Below are 21,688 nucleotides of genomic sequence, written 5' to 3'. Positions count from 1 at the left end.
GGAAGCTGGGCATGGTGGCTCATACCTGTAATCCCAGCACTTTGGGAGGCTGAGGCAGGAGGATCTCTTGAGCCAAGGAGTTCAAGATCAGTCTGGGCAACATAGTGATAACCTTATCTCTACAAAAAATATATATATTAGCTGGATGTGGTGGCATGCATCTCTAATTCCAGCTACTGGGGGTGGGGGTGGGGACCGGGAGTGGGTTGAGGTGGAAGGATTTTTTGAGCCCAGGAGGTTGAAGCTGCAATGAGCTGATGCAGTAAGAAAGGAGGGACAATGGAATTATATAAAATGCTCTTTTAAAATTACAAAAGGCAGAAAAAGCATGGAAGACAAAAGTAGCAACAAAGAACAAGAACTAATAGAAAACAGTAATAAATATGGTAGATATAAATCAAATTACATTAATAATCACTTTAGACATCAATGGTTTAAATGCACCAATTAAAAGAGAATGTCAAAGTTAGTCATGCCACTGCACTTCAGCCAGGGCGACAGAGTGAGACCCTGTCTCAAAAAAAAAAGTAAAAGTGAGGGCCAGATGTGGTGGCTCACACCTGTAATCCCAGTACTTTGGGAGGCCAAGACGGGAGGATCACTTGAGACCAGGAGTTTGAGACCAAACTGGGCAACATAGTGACACTCTGTCTCAACAACAACAACAAAAATTGTTTCTAAGTGAAGGAGAAATAATTTATCAGACAAAAAAAATTAAGGGAATCTGTTACCTTGCAAGAAATGTTAAAAGAAGTTCTTTAGAGAGAAGGGAAACAAAATATAGATCAGAAACCAGGATCTACATAAGGAAGGAAAAGCAATGGAGAATAAATTAGTGAAGGTAAAGTAAAAACTTTCATTTTTAAATTTTAGTTGATCTAAGAGATAAGTTGTTCAGCATAATAGGAACAATGTATTTGATTATGTGTGTCATATATAACTGTGTATAAATATATATACACACACATACATACACTTAGATATGCTTATGTGTAAGTGAAATTAATGACAGCAATGATATAAGGGACAAGAAGGAAGAATTAGGATTATCTTCTTATTATAAGGTACTCACACTACCTGTGAAGTGGTATAGTGTTATTTGAAAGTGGACTTGGGTTAGTTGTATATTATAAACTCTAGGGCCACTAGAAAAAATAGAAAGAAGTACAACTGATACCCTAAGAAAGGAGGACAATGGAATCATATAAAATGCTCAATTAAAATCACAAAAGGCATAAAAAGCATGGAAGACAAAAATAGCAACAAAGAACAACTAATAGAAAACAGTAATAAATATGGTAGACATCAATCCAATTATATTAATAATCACTTTAGACATCAATGGTTTAAATGCACCAATTAAAAAAGAATGTCCAAATTGGTCAAAGTTGAACAAAACCCAACTATATGTTGTCTACAAGAAGCCCACTTTAAATATAAAGACACACGTAAATTAAAAGTAAATGGATGGAGAAGGATGTAACATGCTAACATTAATCAAAAGAAAGTGAGAGTAGCTAAATTAATTTCAGACAGCACATACTTCAGAGTAAGGGAAGTGTGTTAGTCTGTTCTCATGCTGCTATAAAGACATACCTGCAACTGGGTAATCTATAAAGAAAAGAGGTTTAATTGATTCACCATTCTACATGGCTGGGGAGGCTTCAGGATACTTACAATTATGGCAGAAGGTAAAGGGGAAGCAAGGCACATCTTACATGGCTGGAGGAGGACGAGAGAGTGAGGCTGGAGGTGCTAAACACTTTCAAACAACTGGGTCTTGTGAGAACTCTATCACCAGACAGCACTAGGCGCATGGAGCTAAACCATTAGAACCACCCCCATGATCCAATCACCTTCCACCAGGCCCCACCTTCAACACTTGGGATCACAATTCAACATGAGATTTGGCGGGGGGACACAGAGTCAAATCATATCAGGAACTTATCCAGGATAAAGAGGAACATTATTTAATGATTTAAAAGGTCAATTCTCCAAGAAGACAAAACAATCTTTAATATGTATTTGCCTAACAAAAGAATGTCAAAATATGTGAGGCAAAAATTGATACAACTGCAAGGAGGAGTAGGTGAATTCACTGTTATCATTGCAGATTTTAATACCCCTCTATCAGCAATGGACAGATCCAGCAGGCAGAAAATCAGTGAGGACATAGTTGAACTCCACACCACCATAAACCCACCAGATACAGTGGACATCTATAGACTACTTCATCCAACAACAGCAGATTACACATTCTTCTCAAGCTCTCAAGGAACGTTAATCAAGATAGACCACATTCTGGGCCGTAAAACACACATTAACAAACATGAAAGAATAGAAATCATGCAATGTATGCTCTCAGACCCTGATATGGTTTGGCTCTGTGTCCCCACCCAAATCTCATGTTGACTTGTGATCCTGAGTGTTGGAAGAGGGGCCTTGTGGGAGGTGATTGGATCCTCGGGGTAGTTTCTGATGGTTTAGCACCATCCCCCTAGTGCTGTCTCCTAGAGTTCTCACAAGATCTGGTTGTTTGAAAGTGTATAACACTCCCCCCATGCTCGCTCGCTCTCTCTCACTCTCGCACTTGCTCTTGCTCTCGCTGTCTCTCTCCCTCTCCCTCCCTCCCTCACTCTTTCTCTCTCTCTCCCCGACTCCATGGTGGTAAAACATGTCTTGCTTCCCCTTCACCTTCCACCATAGATTGTAAGTTTCCTGAGGCCTCCCAGTCATACTTCCTGTATAGCTTGTGGAACTGCAAGTCAATTAAATCTCTTCTCTTCATAAATTACCCAGTCCCAGGTACTTCCTTATAGTTGTGTGAGAACAGACTAATACAGACCCTAATGGAATTAAACTAGAAATCAGTAACAGAAAGATAGCTGGAAAACTCCCAAATACTTGGAGATTGAACAACAGACTTGTAAACACAAAAGTCAAAGAAGAAATTGCAAGAGAAATTTCAAAATATTTTGAACTAAATGAAAGTGAAAATACAACTTATCAAAATTTGTTGGAAAGTGGTTCTTTGAAGGACATTTATAGCATTGAATGCATACATCAGAAAAGAAGAAAGATGGGAAGCATTGTGAGTGTCTGAAGGGAGAAAAACCCCTGAAGGCAGCTTGAAACAAAGAGAGGGGATTGGGACTAACAACCCCAGCCCACAAAATCATGCTATTTATCTCAGCCAAAGGAGATGCAAAACCAGAGTGGCTGTTCTGCACCACCATGCTGTAGGAGGCACAGTCCATGAGTCTTCTGGGCATGAACCCCTAGCTAGCCTTCCCACATAGCCAGGGCATCCCATTTTGGGACACACCTAACCACAATCCAGGATGGGCAGCACTGCAAATGTTTTGGAGAACTGAGGCAAACCTTGGCTTAAGGCACCCATCTAGTCCTGAAAAGGAGGCCGTGACCTAGAGTAAAGGGGATTCAACAGGTGAACTGCAAAGAACCTGTAAGCAAACACACCCTAGAAAGACAAAAAGAAGCCAGTCAGCAAAGACTGGAATAAATAACTAATCCTTCAATGTGAAGACAAATATGTAAGCCCAAAGGAACAACAGCAAACAGGAAACCATGACCTCCCCAAACAGACAAAGCAAGGAAACAGTGACCAGCCCTAACAAGATGGCGATGTGTGAGGTTTTGGATCAAGAATTCAAAATGGCAGTTTTAAGGAAATTCAGTAAATTCCAAGATAACACAGAAAAGAAATTCAGAAATTCATCAGATAAATTCAACAAATATATTGAAATTTTTAAAAATCAAACAGAAATCCTAGAACTGTGAGACATGCATTTGCCGAACTGAAAAATGGACTAAAGGCTCTTGACAGCAGAATGGATAAAGTAGAAGAATCAGTGAGCTCAAGACAGGGTATTTGAAAATATACAGAGGAGGAAAAAAAGATCTAAAATCAATTATCTAAGCTTCGGCCTTAGAAAATTACAAAAAGAAGAGCAAATTAAATCCAAAGTAAGCAGAAAAAAAAAAGAAATAATAAAAATTAGAGGAGAAATCAATGAAATTATCTAACATGGTGATGTTTGTGTAAAAAAAAATTTAAAGAAATCAATGGAATTTAAATGGGAATTCAATAGAGCAACAAAACTAAAAACTGGCTCTTTGAAAAGATTAATAAAATTGATAGGCCTCTAGCCAGGCTAACAAAAAAAAAAAAAAAAGAGGGAGAGAGGACATAAGTTACAAATTACAAATAACAGAAATGAAAGAGGGAACATTACTACAGATGCCACAAACATTAGAGCAATCATCAATAAATATTATGAACAACTTTATGCCCACAAATGTGATAACCTAAATAAAATGGACCAATTCCTTGATATAGTCTGCCAAAATTCACACAAGAAGAAATAGACAATTGAATAGAACTATATCTATTAAAGAAATTGAATCCACATACTAACCTTCTAAAACAGAAAGCACCAGGCCCAGATGGTTTCACTGGTGATTTCTACCAAACACGTAAGAATAAATTGTATCAATTTTCTGTAGTATCTTTAGGAGATGGAAGCAGAGGGAATACTCCCTAATTAATTCTATGAGGCTGGAATTCCCTTCATACCAAAACCAAAGACATTACAAGAAAAGTACAGACCAGTATCTCTCATGTAGATATAAAAATCCTCAACAAAATATTAGCAAACCAAATCCAACAATGTATACAAAGAATTATGCACCATGATCAAGTGATTTATCTCAGGTATGCAAAACTGGTTCAACATTTGAAAATAAATTATGTAATTCATCGCATCAACAAGCTAAAAAGGAAAATCACATGATTCTATCTATTGATGCTATCTTAGTCTGTTTATGCTGCTATAACGAAATACCTGAGGCTGGGTAATTTATAAACAACAGAAATTTATTTCTTACAGTCCTAGAGGTTGGGAAGTCTAAGATCAGGATGCCAGCAGTATTGGTGTCTGATGATGTCTGCTGTCTGCTTCCAATGGCACTTTGTTGCTGCACCCTCTGGAGGGGAGGAACTCTGTGTCTTCACATAGTGGAAAGGATAAAAGGGTAAGAGGGTGCTCCCTTCAACTGGGAGCCCTTTTATAAGGATGCTAATTCCATTCATGAGGACAGAACCCTCATGACTTAATCACCTCCCAAAGGCCATACCTCTTAATATTGTTGCATTGGGAATTATGTTTCAATAGGAATTTTGGAGGGAACCCCATCATTCAAACCATGACAAATGCGTAAAAAGGATTTGACAAAATCCAACATCCATTCTGTATAAATGCTGTCAGTAAACTGGAAATATGGGAAACTTCCACATCATATGTCATCAGGGAAATGCAAATTAAAACAACAATGAGATACTACTGCATACCTATTAGAATGAACCAAAATCCAGAGCACTGACAACACCAAATGCTGGCAAGCATATGAAGCAATATCTTTGCACTCATTTATTGCTGGTGGGAATGCAGAATGGCACTGTCACTTTGGAAGACAGTTTGCTGGTTTTCACAAAACTAAATGTACTCTTACCATATGTCCAGCAACCATGCTCCTTGGTATTTACCCAAAGGAGTTGAAAAAGTTATGCCTACCCAAAACCCTGCATACAGATGTTTATAGCAGCTTTATTCATAACTGCCAAAACTTGGAAGCAAGAAAAATGTCTTGCTTTGGACACCACTAAAAACTTGTAGCCCTCACTTAATAAATGGGTTGAAGGGACATGCATACTGGCTCACACCTGTAATTCTAGGACTTTAGGAGGCTGAGGTGGGAGGATTGCTTGAGGCCAGAAGTTCGAGACCAGCCTGAGCAACATAGTAAGACCCTGTCTCTCCAATTTTTTTTTTAATTAGCTGGGTGGTACATGCCTGTAGTCCTAGCTACTTGGGAGGCTGAGGCAGGAGGATCACTTGAGCCTAGGAATTTGAGGCTGCACTGAGCTGTGACTGCACCACTGCACCCCAGCATGGGCAACAGAGCAAGACCCAAGCTCTGAAAAATAGTAATGCCAGCAAAGAATGGTTTGTTAATTTTAGAAAGGCATTTGAGAGTGAGATTCTGTCTCTTAAAAAATTAAATTAAATGAGTTGAAGGAACAAATGTGGTATATGTTGATTCCAGAATCTAAAGAGGCAACTCCAAGCACTTGGACTTTTCTTCCATCAATAGCCCTCACTCCTCAGGTGGAAAGCCAGTATGGAGAGTCTGCTATCCCAGATTATATATTCTGACTATACATTCAAGAATTAGGGAAATAACCACTGAGGAGATTCAGAAACATACATGTAGCCATTGAATCACTGCGGACATGTCCTAAGATACACTGTGATTTTAAACTCCATTTTTCACCTCATTTCCTTAAGGTCTACACCCTGAATTATGAAATTCAATGGTGTTTTGGGTTCCAAGCTATTACTGTTGACTCGGAATCACTGTACTGCCGTTCTCCAAAAGTCTATATAATTCCCTTTCTCCAATGCCCAGTCCCCTTGATAAAGAGACAGCAGGTCCTCTTTGGGGAATGTTTGGAAGAAGATCACATACTTGTGTCGGTATCACAGCGTTTTTCCTGAAGAAAACCTAGCATTCCCATCATTCAAAGGACTCTGGATCTGTGAGTTGGCCCAGGTCTAGGGATTGAACAAGAAGAGGCCATTACTTTCCATTCTTGTCATTTAAATTGGGCCTTTGTTCACCAGACCTAAGGGGTTCTATTTATTTATTTACTTACTTCTTTATTTGAAAATACATTTCAAGTACGACTTTAATTGGCTACCCGTATATTTTAGTCCTACAGTCATTGTCATCAATTAACTATGACAAGATAGCTATAGGTCAAACCCTTTGATTGTATCTCTGGCCCAATTTCCTACTAACATTAGTAATATTTACCTTGTATCTGAAAGTTAAGCACTGCCGCTTGACCTCTGAAACTGTGTAGTACCATCATCCCCATTAAAATCAGGGAGCCATTTCAATGTTGGCACCTCCACCATTATCCTCAATAGGTTAGCATTATATAGCATTTCAAGTAATTTGGCGCTTTTTCACCAGTGTTATTTGGTAAAGCCTTGGTGAGGAGAGTATCTTTTGGATTCCCATGGTTATGAAGAGTAACTATAAACCCACTCCAAATTTCCTATCTGCTTAAACCTTTGGATGCCTTTTTCTCCCTTATGCCAAAGAAGTTTGGCACCTTAATATCATTTAATATAAGTCACTTGTGTGTCCAAGTTTCTGTCAATCAAAAGAGCAAACAAAGTCATTATTTTTTTTTAGGCAGGGTCTCACTCTGTCGCCCAGGCTGGAGTGCAGTAGTGCCATCATGGCTCACTGCAGCCTCAACTGCCTGGGCTTAAGTGATCCTCTCACCTCAGTCTCCCAAGTAGCTGGGACTACAGGCATGTGCAACCACGCCTGGCTATTTTATTATTATTATTATTGTTATTATTATTATTATTATTATTATTACATGTAGAGACAGAGTTTCAATATGTTGCCCAGGCTGGTCTTGAACTCCTGGGCTCAAGTGATCCACCTGCCTCGGCCTCCCAAAATGCTGGGATTACAAGCATGAGCCACTGCACCTGGCCCAAAGTCACTCTTAGATGTTCAAATTAACACATTAAATCCTGAATGTCCAATAAGTGCATTCATATTAATAAATTCAGCCTATTTAACATTACAGTTGACTGTGAACAACATGGGTTTGAACTGTGTTGGTCCACTTGTATACAGATTCTTTTGGAAAATTTTCTGGAGATTTGCCAGTATTTGAAAAAACTTGCAGATGAGCCACATAGCTTAGAAACATTGAAAAAGTTAGGCACGTTGTGAAAGCGTATATGTAGATACTATGTATTTTATCTTTACTCCATAAAGTATACATAACTCTATTATAAAGTTAACATTTATGAAAACACACACACGAACACTTATAGACCATACATAGTGTCATTTGCAGTTGAGAGAAAGGTAAACAAATGTGAAGATGTAGTATTAAATCATAACTGCATAAAATTAACTATAGTACACACTGTACTGCTATAATAATTTCATAGCCACTGCCTTTTGGTATTGCAGTAAGTTTATTTATTTATTTATTTTGAGACAGATTCTCATTCTGTTGCCTAGCTGGAGTGCAGTGGTGTGCTCTCAGCTCACTGCAACCTCTGCTTCCCGGGTTCAAATGATTCTCCCATTTCAGACTCCCTAGTAGCTGTGATTACAGGCGTCTGCCACCACACCTGGCTAATTTTTGTATTTTTAGTAGAGGTGAGGTTTCACCATGTTGGCCAGGCTGGTCTCGAACTCCTGACCTCAGGTGATCCACCCGCCTTGGCCTGCAGTGAGTTCACATGTTGCAAGTATCCTCTTAAAATGCCATGTGACGCCAATCTTCTTTGCATGAGCAGGTTCCTCCCGCCAGTAAATTTTGTGTTGAATTAAAAAGAAATCTCTCGTGGGTCTCAAGTATTTTTCACTGTGTTTAGTGCAATACCAGAAACCTTAAATTACAGCATGGGACTCATACAAAGTAGCCACTAGTGATGTTGGAAATGCTGCCAAGAAACAAAGAAAAATTATGACATTACAATAAAAATCTGAATTGCTTCATAGGTACCATAGATGAGGTCTGCAACTGTGGTTGCTCAACATTTCAAAATAAATGAATCCAACATGAGGACCATTATAAAAAAGGAAAAGCAAATTCATGAAGCTGTTGCTGCAGCTGTGCTAGCAGGCATAAAAACCATGCACTTTTTGTGAAATACCTTTTTATCCATATTGAAAATGCAGCTTTTATGTTGGTGCAGGATTACTATAAGAAAGGCATATCTATAGATTCTAATATGACTCAAGAAAAAGAGAAGTCATTATATGACAATTTAAACCAAAAGGAAAGTGAAGAATTTAAAGTTAGAGAATTTAAAGCTAGCAAAGTAGCAACTACTAGGGAAGCCGAGGTGGGAGGATCTCTTGAGGCCAGGAGTTTGAGGCTGTAGTGAGTTATGATTGCACCTTTGTACTCTGGCCTGGGCAACAGAGAAAGACCCAATCTCTAAAAAATAATAACGCCAGCAAAAGATGGTTTGTTAATTTTAGGAAGAGGTTTAGCTTTAAAAAGGATGGTTTGTTAATTTTAGGAAGAGGTTTAGCTTTAAAAATGTCAAGAAAACAGGAGATGCAGTTTCTGCTGACTGAGAGACAGCAGGTGAGTTCCCAGATGCCGTTAAGAAGTGTGACCAGGCACAGTGGCTCACTCCTGTAATCCCAACATTTTGGAAGGCTGAGGCAGGAGGATCACTTGAGGCCAGGAGTTCGAGATCAGCCTGGGCAACATAGCAAGAACTTTTCTCTATTAAAAAAAGAAGAAAGGAAGGAAGAAGATGATTGAGGAAATAGGATATCTGCTGAACAGTTTTTGAATGCAGGTGAAAGTGCCCTATTCTTGGGGAAAAAAAAAAGAAGTCACAAAGGACATGTATTAGTAAGGAAAATCAGTGAGCACGGATTTAAGGCAGAAAGGGATAGGCTGACTCAACTGTTTTGGGCAGATGCAGTCGAGTTTATTGTCAGAACTGCCCTTATCTATGAAGCTTCTAATCCCCAAGCCTTGAAGGAAAAGGTAAACACCAGCTGTCAGTCATTTGGTTGTATAAAAAGAAGGTCTGCACAACAAGAACCCTTTTTCTAGATTGATTCCATCTATGCTTTCTGCCTGAAGTCAAGAAGTACCTTGGTAACAAGGGGCTGCCTTTTAAGGTTCTTTTGATGTTGGACAAATGCCCCTGGCCACCCAGAACCACATGAGTTCAACACCAAAGATGTTGAAGTGGTCTACTTGCCCCCAAACACCATGTCTGTAATTCAGCCTCTAGAACAGCGGTCATAAGGCCCTTTAAGGCTCATTACCATGTCTGTAATTCAGCCCCAAACACCATGTCTGTAATTCAGCCTCTAGACCAGGGGTCGTAAGGCCCTTTAAGGCTCATTACCATGTCTGTAATTCAGCCCCAAACACCATGTCTGTAATTCAACCTCTAGATCAGGGGTCATAAGGCACCTTAAGGCTCATCACACACGGTACTCTGTGGAAAGGATTGTCAACTACGGAAGAGAACCCTGATAGAGAAGTCTGGAAGGATTGCACTATTGAAGATGCCATCATTGTTTTTGTTTGTTTTTATTTTTGTCATTTTTAGTTTATTTGTGTGGCAAGTGACAGGCACGGAGATGCCATCATTGTTATAGAAAAAGCCATGAAATCCATCAAGTCTGGCCGGGTGCGGTGGCTCACGCCTGTGATCCCAGCACTTTGGGAGGCTGAGGCGGGTGGATCACGAGGTCAGGAGATCGAGACCATCCTGGCTAACACGGTGAAACTCGTCTCTAGTAAAAATACAAAAAAACAAATTAGCCGGGCGTGGCGGTGGGCGCCTGGGTAGTCCCAGCTACTCGGGAGGCTGAGGCGGGAGAATGGCGTGAACCTGGGAGACAGAGCTTGCCCTGAGCCGAGATCGCGCCACTGCCCTCCAGCCTGGGCGACAGAGCGCAACTCTGTCTCTCCATCTCACACACACACACACACACACACACACACACACAAAAGAAAAGATATGAATCTTGGAGAAATTCAAGAGCAAATAGACATCACACCCAGAGGAGGAATTACCATAAGACAACTTGATGGAGATTAGCACTTTCAAACCAGTGCCACATGATGAGGAAGAAAACAGAAAAAGCAGTACTAGAAAACAAATTGACTTTAGACAATCTGGCAGAAGGATTCCAAATATTCAAGACTGCTTTTGACATATTTTACAATATGGACCTTTCTATATGATACAGGCACTGAAACTAACACAAACAATGAAAGAAGGATTGATACCGTATAGAAATATTTTTAGGGAAATGAAAAAGCAAAAAAGTCAAATTACAGTATATTTCTCTAAAGTTATACTGAGTGTGCCTGCCTCTCCTGCCTTCCCTTCCACCTTCTCCACCTCTTCCAGCTCTGCCACCCCTGAGATAACAAGACCAATTCCTCCTCTTCTCCTCCTCCTCAACCTACTCAACATGAAGACAATGAGGATGAAAAACTTTGTGATGATCCACTTCTACTTAATGAATAGTAAATATATTTTCTCTGCCTTATGGTTTTCTTAATAAAATTTTATTTTCTCTAGCTTACTTTATTGCAAGAGTACAATACATGATACACATACAAAATATGTGTTAACTGCTTATGTTGTTCATAAGGCCTCTAGTTAACAGTAGGCTATTAGTAATTTGGTGGGGAGTCAAAAAAATCATAATGCAGATTTTCAACTGTGTGGGGGGTCAGTGCCCCTAACTCTCATGTTGTTCAGGGGTTAGGGGCACTGATTAGTGTAACTCCCTACGAATACATTCCTGCATATAGTCCCAGAGTTTCTGCCAATTTAAGTTGGCAAAATCTTGCCATTCTTTCTATATGGCAGTCCCAAAGTCAGTCCCTACACTTAACCCCAACACACCATGATGTGCTGGGATCCAACTGTAGTTACAGGATTGGAGACAATGAGAAGTGGTGGTGGTATAGAGGTGGGCCTCGAGGACAATAGGCATCCCCTTACAAGGTAAGTGCCTTGGGTGAAATCAATACAGAATCTTCAAACTTAATCTCCTTAGACAGGAGAGGAGGGAGTGCTTGTGATGGCAAGAGAGGCACTGTAATTCTCAGGTTTCCATGCATTCCCAAAGCCTGTTTCTCACATAAGAGACCTGGCAAGCCTGTGAAATCAATCAGTGCTGTAATTCTGCAGTCCACTTGATATTTGGGATTTGGTTTTTGGATATATTGGTATTCTGACTACAAGACAGAAATTATTTTAGGACACTCATAGAAGGTCTGTGGTTCTCAGACAATGCCTTGTTCCAGTAATTAAATCCCCAAGTTGGACATTTTCTTCTAAGCTCAGTAACATGATCAGATGTGGCTAGCCCACCTCACAATCCTTGTAGTCCTCAATTCCATTATAACATTTTTTATACCAGTCATGTGGTCTTCCGAAGTACTTCATTACCAGCAACTATAAGTGATAATCAGTTCTTTTGCCATAGATTGCTAGAACTAGTGACAAGACTACATCACCTTCAAAGCTAGCCAGGTCAGATAACCAATCCCAAATTCCTAATTTTGAGTTTCTCATCACTGCAGTCACTTCTAGAACCAAATACTTTATCAGAGTTAATTAATTGAAGAGAACAGCTTTCACTTTATATACTTTAAGCTGGGAGATTTTTGTTTTTGTTTTGTTTTGTTTTGAGACAGAGTCTGGCTCTGTCACCCAGGCTGGAGTGTGGTGGCATGATCTCAGCTCACTGCAACCTCTGCCTCCTAGGCTCAAGCCATCCTCCTACTTCAGCCTCCCAAGTAGCTGGGACTATAGGCACACACCACCACACCTGGCAAATTTTTATATATTTTTTGTAGATATGGGGTTTTACCAAATTGCCCAGCCTGGTCTCAAACTGCTGAGCCCAAGTGATATGCCTGCCTCAGCCTCCCAAAGTCCTGGGATTATGGGTGTGAGCCACCACTCCCAGCCTTGGAAGATTTTTATTAAAGGGAATTAGATGCTTACAAAATTATTGAGAAGGCTGGGGAAGCAAAAGGCAAGGGGAAATAGTTGCTGACTTTCAGAAAATCTGGAAGTACAGGAATCCCGTGAAGCTACTATGATCTCAGAAGCAGGAGTGACTATAAGCTTTTTTTTTTTTTTTTTTTTTTTTTTACCAGAAAGACTTTGCATTTCTTCAACATCATACCTTTGTCAGGTCAGAGTTCTCATTATTTTTCAATGTTTTTCAGCATGTCAAAAGCAACCAGGAATTGTCAGAGGAGCTATCTAAGCTACAGCAAGAGAAGGAAGCTCTACGTGAAGAATATTTGCGATTATTGAAGCTGCTTAATGTCCATGTGAGGTAAACAAAGACAAGTTCTCTTTGGAAGAAAATTATGTAGAGTAGTTATTTCTTGCTGAGCAGGCTCTAGGGCTAAATAGTGGGCTGCTCACTGAAGCAACCTTTCAAGAGGGCCATCACAAAATTCCTGTGTTTCCAAAAGTGCTATCCATAGGGGTTTTCCTAGGGAGATATGGGGCCTAATTTCTTCTCCAGAGAGGGAGGGAGAAGGGAATTACCATTCATTGAGCTTTGATGGTATTGAACTTGTTTTTCCCCAAATACACCCTTCTCACTTGCCTTCACACTTTTTTTCACCTCACATACTTCCCTCAGCCTGAACCACCCTCTCCTCATTTAAAGAGCTTTTTTTATTTTTTATTTTAGAGAATTGACACAGAATATTACTAATAAGTATATTATATAGATGTTATATATAATGATATACCTATTACATATATGATACTTATATAGTCTCTCTTTCTATACATATATACATACATACATATATACATATATGTATATCAGGCAAATGCCATTGTCCAAAGGCAAAATGACATTTGGTTTTTAGGCAGTTAATTTTTTTTTCATTTAACATATAATGAAACAACATTGCAAAAAAAAAATTCTTTTTTCAGGTAGGATCTCACTCTGTCACGCAGGCTGGAGTGGAGTGGCACGATCACAGCTCACTGCAGCCTCAACCTCCTGGGCTCAAGTGATCCTCCCACCTCAGTCTCCTGAGTAGATGGGACTGCAGTCATGTGCAGCCTCACCAGGCTCACTTTTTAATTTTTTTATAGAGACGGGGGAGGGTCTCACTATGTTGGCCAGGCTGGTCTCAAATTCCTGGCCTCAAGTGATCCTCCTTCCTTGGCCTCCCAAAATGCTAGGATTATAGGCAGGCGTAAGCCACGGTGCCCCATGCAATTTTTTTTCGTAATTATTTATGGCACACCTCTCAGTGTAAAATTTTTGAATGAAACAAAACTTATGCAGACATTCTCCCAAGTTCACTCCTAGTGTCTTGTCAATAAACATAATTTTATGGTTTTATTATAGTTTTTATAAAAGTTTTATACTGTCTCTCTTAATATCATATGATAAGCATTGTGTTTTGTTGCTATAGTCTTCAAATTTGCTATTTCCATAAAACTTAATATTTCATGAAGTTGATATGCCCTTGCACTAACAGCAGCAGTTAAACAGGGTACAACTGCTAACAAACTAACAGAACCTACAATTACAGTGCTAACAAATGTATACCTTATTTCAGGAATAGGGTATCATACAGAAACAGCATTAGAGGAAGAATATGCATTAGAGCCCATGTGTGTTTCACAGCAAGGGGGCCAGAGAAGTCAGGCAGCAGCTGCAATGTTGTTCACTGTGTAAGGGTTGTGGCTGGATGCACTTCCTCTCTCAGATCAGGAACCACTCATGTGTGCATTGACCACCTCAGAACCAGGGAGCCCAAAATCGAGTCTCAGCTGAGATTTTATTAAATACTTTTTATATTCTGTTGTTCACATAAGCATATTCCTGCCATGTAACCTCCTTCAAGAGCAGAGACTTCTTGGGGGGTCTCAATGAGACCAGGTGCAAGTCATCATTATCACTGTTATTGATAAACAATGCTGATAAACTGGTACAAACTGCAGTGAAACTACTTGGACCAGAGGTTATGAAGCCACACTATTTTAATCGTTATATTTCCCTCTGTAATATGCTTGACCAACAGTCAGTGCCAAACAGGCACTTTAGCAAAACAGTTTAGGTTAATCCTAGACCTGCTGGAATTAACTCACACAACATAATCCTAATTTGGTTAAGAATTACTCGCTGGTCTGATGGTTGAATATTTTTATTCAAAACAGTGCTGAAAAAAATCATTTTGGTATTATATTTTTCATTTTTAAATTTATTTTTATAGAACTATAGATCTTAAAATGTATTGACAAACATTCCAAAGTATCCTACTATTACCGGAAAGGGGTCCTGAACCCAGACCCAACAGAGGGTTCTTGGAAATCATGCAAGAAAGAATTCAGGGCGAATCTAAAAAGTAAAGTAAAAGCAAACTTACTAAAGGAGTAAAGAAATAAAAGAATGTCTACTCCATAGACAGAGGCTGCCCCGAGGGCTGCTGGTTGGCTATTTTTATGGTTATTTCTTGATTGTAAATATGGGGTGGATTATTCACGTGCTTTATTTTATTTTATTTTATTTGAGGTGGAAACTTGCTCTGTCGCCTAGGCTGGAGTGCGGTGGCATGATCTCGGCTCACTGCAAGCTCCGCCTCCCGGGTTCACGCCATTCTCCTGCCTCAGCCTCCTGAGTAGCTGGGACTACAGTCGCCCGCCGCCACGCCCAGCTAATTTTTTGTATTTTTAGTAGAGACGGGGTTTCACCGTGTTAGCCAGGATGGTCTTGATCTTCTGACCTCGTGATCCACTCGCCTCGGCCTCCCAAAGTGCTGGGATTACAGGCGTGAGCCACCACGCCCGGCCTAGTCATGTGCTTTCTGGGAAGGGGGCAGGAATTTCCCAGAACTGAGGGTTCCTCTTTTTTTTAGTCTATGTAGGGTAATTTCCAGATGTTGCCATGGCATTAGTAAACTGTCATGGCGCTGATGGAAGTGTCTTTTATTATGCTAATACATTATGATTAGCATATAATGAAGAGTGAGGACGACCGGAGGTCACTTTCATTGCCATATTGGTTTTGGCGGGTTTTGGCTGGCTTCTTTACTGTATCCTGTTTCATCACTGGGATCTTTGTGACCTGTATCTTGTTCCGACTTCCTATCTCATCCTGTGATTAAGAATGCCTAACTCACGGAAATGCAGCCCAGCAGGTCTCATTCTCATTTTACCCAGCCGTTATTCAACATGGAGTTGCTCTGGGTTCAAATGCCTCTGACATTACGAAATTTTTCTGCCTTCATTATATAAAAGTAGCAATTTTACCACATCCTCGTTAGCATTGAGTACTACTATTGATGGGGGAGAGAGGTTCTGATGAAATTTTCCCCAATATTCTTTTTTTTTTTTTTTTTTGAGATGGAGTCTCGCTCTGTCGCCCAGGATGGAGTGCAGTGGCCCGATCTTGGCTCACTTGCAAGCTCCGCCTCCCGGGTTCATGCCGTTCTCCTGCCTCAGCCTCCCGAGTAGTTGGGACTACAGGCGCCCGCCACTACGCCCGGCTAATTTTTTGTATTTTTAGTACAGACAGGGTTTCACCGTGTTAGCCAGGATGGTCTCGATCTTCTGACCTCGTGATCCACCCGCCTCGGCCTCCCAAAGTGCTGGGATTACAGGCGTGAGCCACCGCGCCCGGCCAATATTCTTTAACTGAGATATAATTTGCATATAATAAATGCAAAGATTTTTAAATGTACAATTGGATAAGTTTTGACAAATGTTTGTGCCCATATTACCACCACCCCAATGAAGATACAGAACAGGGCCAGGCGCAGTGGCTTATGCCTATAATCCCAGCACTTTGGGAGGCTGAGGTGGGCAAATTACATGAGCTCAGGAGTTCAAGACCAGGCCAGGCAACATGGTGAAACCCTGTCTCTACCAAAAATACAAAAATTAGCTAGGCATGGTGGTGCACATCTGTGGTCCCAGCTACTCGGGAGGCTGAGGCAAGAGGACCACTTGAGCCCAGGAGGCAGATATTGCAGTAAGCCAAGATCATGCCACTGCACCCTAGCCTGAATGACAGAGTAAGACTCCATCTCAAAAAAAAAAAAAAGATACAGAATATTTCCACTGTCCCTTAAAGTCCTCTATGACCTGTTTGCTGTTGATCTGCACCTACTGCTTCTCCCATCTCCCTCCAAGTAGCCACTGTTCTGATTTCTGCCTGTCCTAGAATTTCTCCTAAATGGAATTATACTACACGTAATTGTAACCATAATAGGTTTGTTGCCCAATGCACACAGCAAGTCAATATACCAAGCCATTGGGTTGCAGCAGAGAAAGAGGTTTAATCGTAGAGTCATCAGATAAGGAGATGGGAGGAAACCTCAAATCCATCTCCTTGAGGAACTTAGGTTTAGGGTTTTTAAGGGTTTTGGATTGGGCCAAAATGTGAAGATGGTTGATAGGTCAAAGAGTCCAGGGTGAAGTCATAGGACAAGGAGATGAAGTAGCTATATTCTCATGCTGATGCTGTTCCTCTCTGGGGGTCTTCAAACTGGTTGCTGGAATTTGTGTCTGAAAAACATCTTAAGCAATCCCCTTTGTTTGTTTGTTTGTTTTTTGAGACAGGATCTCACTCTCTTGCCCAGACTCTGGAGTGCAGTGGCCCGATCTTGGCTCACTGCAACCTCCACCTCCCAGGCTCAAGCGATTCTCCTGCCTCAGCCTCCCGAGTAGCTGGGATTACAGGCGTGTGCCACTACTGCCCGGCTAATTTTTATATTTTTAATAGAGATGAAGTTTCACCATGTTGGCTAGGCTGGTCTTGAGCTCATGACCTCAAGTGACCCACCTGCCTTAGCCTCCTGTAATCCCTGCTGGGATTATAGGTGTGAGCCACCGCGCCCAGCCAAGCAATTCTTAAAAAAAAAAAAACCAACGATTCTAATGTTAGAGGTCCTGTCTGTAGGAACAATGGGGATGCGAATGATCAGTATCTAATGCTGTGTGACTTTTAGCAACAAGGAAGTGGACCAAAGTGAAGCCTGATTAATGCTTTATTATAATTATATTGCTGTCCAGAACCCAGCATGTACTTCCTGTCAATCTTGTTGGGGCAGCTTCATACTCTTGTGTCTGACTTCTTTTGTTCAACATATTCTATTATTTTTAAATGCACTTAAAGACAGAATTACTTACTTGTCATTTTATTTTGAACTTCTTTTTTTTTTTTTTTTTTTTGAGATGGAGTCTCGCTCTGTCACCCAGGCTGGGGTGCAGTGGCATGATCTCTGCTCACTGCAACCTCCGCCTCCTGGGTTCAAGCGATTCTCCTGCCTCAGCTTCCCGAGTAGCTGGGACTACAGGCGCATGCCACCACACCCGGCTAATTTTTATATTTTTAGTAGAGACAGGGTTTCGCCATATTGGCCAAGCTGGTCTCGAACTCCTGACCTCAGACGATCCACTCGCCTTGGCCTCCCAAAGTGCTGGGATTACAGGCGTGAGCCACTGCGCCCGGCCTATTTTGAATTTCTTTGATGGCTAGTGAGGCTGAATGTTTTTCCACATTATTTGTACACAGCCTTTTAGGGTGGTGGATTCTGACCCCACTGCACATGCCTGGGCTCCAACATAGATGAATAAAATAAAAACCTGTTGGCATAGGGTCTGTGGATCAATACTTTTCTAAAAGCATCCTTGTGTGATTCTAATGTGCATCCGAGGTTGAAAATTATATTTAGGAAAGAAAATGGAAGGAATTATGGAAACTCTACCTTTATTTTTGTTTTCATTTCCCTGATTCCAGTCCTGACTTTCACAGGCAATGGTTATTTTTTACGTTTTCTCTACCACTTTTCTAGAGGAACAATTCCCTTGCTTTTTTCAAATCAAAGTATAGACAACCTGGTTTTACTTGAACACAAGCTAAAAGTTGTTCCTAAATTTTAGAACATAAATATTGTGTCACTTCATAACATTAATAGTTAACAAAGCCAAAAATAAGCATGGAAAATCTACATGTTCTTCAGGCAGGGTAGACAACAGGACTTCAGACCGAACCAATAGTAGCAACAAATAGCCAGCAATGACAAGGGAATCTATAAGTTCTCACCAGCTGTACTACATCAACATGCTTTCCAAACCATGTGTAACATTACGGAGAGTATCCTAAATATCAAATAATAGGAGACTAATTAGGTGAAGTATAATACAGTCACTAATAGGACATAATACAGCTGTAAAGGATGATGGCTGTGAATATTAGATAACAATGTGGGAAAATGCTTATAATGTAATAAGTGAAAAGAGCATATGATAAACATTTTGATGTAGACAATGTTTAAACAAAAGATGCTTATAAAAGGAATTAGAAGGAAATACAATATCATAGTAGTGGTCATATTGGGAGTGGGGGATTTCCCCAAACTTTCTGTAATTAATTATTTTAAATAATAAATTGGCCTGGCATGGTGGCTCACACCTGTAATCCCAGCACTTTCAGAGGCCAAGGCAGGAGGATCACTTGAACCCAGGAGTTCAAGACCAGCCTAGGGAACAGAGTGAGATCTCATCTCTACCAAAAAAAAAATTTTTAAGGAATAAATTTATTTTTTTAATAACCCAAATGGCAGAATAAGAGAGCAGCTGTCTGGCATGAGAAGTTAGAGACTTGGGTTTTAATATTCCAGTACAGGATAGGTGAAAGAAATTCCAGAAGTGTAACACCCAATGGGTTCTACTTGTCCACTGTGTAGACAGAGCTGATTTATCAAGACAGGGGAATTGCAAGACAGAAAGAGATTAATTCATGCAGAGTCAGCTGTATGGGAGACCAGAGTTTTATTACTCAAATCAGTCTCCCCGAAAATTTGATGATTGGGTTTTTTAAGGATAATTTGGTGGGTAGGGGGTTAGAAAGTGGGGAGTGTTGATTGATCAGGTCGAAGATTAAATCACAGAAAGTTGAAGATGTCCTCTTGCACTGAGTCAGTTCCTGGGTGGGGGCCACAAGACCACATGAGCCAGTTTATCCATCTAGGTGGCATCAGCTGGTGCACCTCAACACAAGGTCTGCAAAATATCTCAAGCACTGATCTCAGGTTTACAACAGTGACTCCTAAACCATAATTTCTAATCTTGTGGCTAATTTGTTAGTCCTACAAAGGCAGTCTAGTCCCCAGGCAAGAAGGGGGTTTGTTTTGGGAAAGGGCTGTTATCAAGTTTGTTTTGAAGTTAAACTATAAACTAAGTTTCTCCCAAAGTTAGTTGGGCCTACACCTAGGAATGAACAAGAACAGCTTGGAGGTTAGAAGCAAGATGGAGTTAGTTAGGTCAGATCTCTTTCACTATCATAATTTCTTCAGTTATAATTTTTTCAAAAACAGTTTCAGAAGTACATGTTGTATTATAAATGATGTCAAAACATCAGAACAACTGTGAACATCTGGGAAACCCAAAGGATGACAGGTACACTGCTGGATCTTACATCTCTGAAGCTATAGACTGGAGGATGCTGAAAACCAGTGATATCTTTTTTTTTTTTTTTTTGAGATGGAGTTTTGCTCTTGTTGCCCAGGCCGGAGTGCAATGGTGCCATCTCAGCTCACCGCAACTTCCACCTCCCAGGTTCAAGCGATTCTTCTGCCTCAGCCTTCCAAGTAGCTGGGATTACAGGCATGCGCCACCACGCCCAGCTAATTTTGTATTTTTAGTAGAGACAGGGTTTCTCCATGTTAGTCAGGCTGGTCTGGAACTCCCGACCTCAGGTGATCCACCCGCTTCGGCCTCCCAAAGTGCTGGGATTACAAGGGTGAGCCATCACACCCGGCCGAAAACCAGTGATATCTTTTACCAAACGTTCCTAGCAGAAAGGAGAATGAGAACAGTTATGAAGTGTACCTTTTTGTAAAGAATACCTCCTTGTAAAGAATCTAAGTCACAGCTGTGGTAACTGTGAACACAGTCTGCAAAAGTACGTGCCTCATATTATGTAGCGGGTGCTGATGGTGGCTCAACGGATCAAAAGCCTAGGTTCCCTCTATCTTGTTATTGTTTCAACATCTTTAACATGTTGCCCTTATCCACATAGTTCAAAATAATTCACTACCATATCCACATTTCAGCCAGTAAGAAAGAAAGAGGGAAAGGCAAGGGTATTCCATTTTCCTTTAAGGCACGCTACTTCCATTCATATTCTGTTGGCCAGAACTTACTTACATGGCCTCATCTAACTGCAATAACTCATCCTATGCTGAGTAATATTCTGTTGGCCAGAACTTACTTACATGGCCTCATCTAACTGCAATAACTCATCCTATGCTGAGTAATATTCTGTTGGCCAGAACTTACTTACATGGCCTCATCTAACTGCAATAACTCATCCTATGCTGAGTAATATTCTGTTGGCCAGAACTTACTTATATGGCCTCATATAACTGCAAGGAAAGCCAGAAAATGTAGTTCCTATGCTGAGTAAACCAGTGCCCAGCAAAAAAATCTGGGTATATAATGTAGAAGAAGGAGAACTTGGATTGGGTACAACCCCAGCAGTCAGTCACTCCCGCATGCACTGACAAGCAAGCTATATCTAGCTTTGTATACATGCCTCTGGCCTACAGGAAGCCAAACTGCTCAGTTTGGTATCTGGCTAAATTAATCTCTTCAGGGAAAAACATGCAAAATGATTCTTTTATGTACACTTAGCAAATAGGAGAAAGAGGAGGACTATTTTGGAAAATGGAGGAGTCCTGCAAAAACACATTTAAGGGTAAGACATAAGTTAGCAGGGGCCAAGGGAAAACTTCTCCTTTACCCTCTGAAGGTTCACTGAAGAATCTACTGACAAAAGGCAGATAAATAGGAGAAATAGTATGCAAATCTATTAATGTGCATGGGGGAGAACCACAGAAAGATTACCCCAGTCTCCAATGAGGTGTAGAAGCTTATACACCATCTTGAGATTACAGAAAGAATGGGGGCTTAGATCATGGCAAAACAGGTTAAGGGAAGGGGAGAAGAGGAGGCCTCCCTAGCAAAGGTGGTCTTGTTATACAGATGAAACCTCACAGGTATTATAGCAG

General features: G+C 40.6%; 1 protein-coding gene across 5 annotated transcripts in view; it reads left to right on the top strand.

Moving 5' to 3' along the window:
• The window catches only part of CCDC30 (coiled-coil domain containing 30), a 190,591-nt gene that overhangs the window by 127,413 nt on the left and 41,490 nt on the right, over positions 1-21,688 (top strand). For all 5 annotated transcript variants that reach the window (XM_054492312.2, XM_054492302.2, XM_054492297.2 and 2 more), the window contains one exon: positions 12,863-12,975. In XM_054492312.2, the coding sequence (XP_054348287.1) occupies positions 12,863-12,975 (113 nt within the window). The remainder of the gene's footprint in view (positions 1-12,862; positions 12,976-21,688) is intronic.

The sequence above is a fragment of the Pongo pygmaeus genome, chromosome 1 (genome assembly GCF_028885625.2).
Source record: "Pongo pygmaeus isolate AG05252 chromosome 1, NHGRI_mPonPyg2-v2.0_pri, whole genome shotgun sequence".
Classification (NCBI taxonomy): Eukaryota; Metazoa; Chordata; class Mammalia; order Primates; family Hominidae; genus Pongo; species Pongo pygmaeus.
This window is presented reverse-complemented; position numbering and strand designations above follow the sequence as displayed.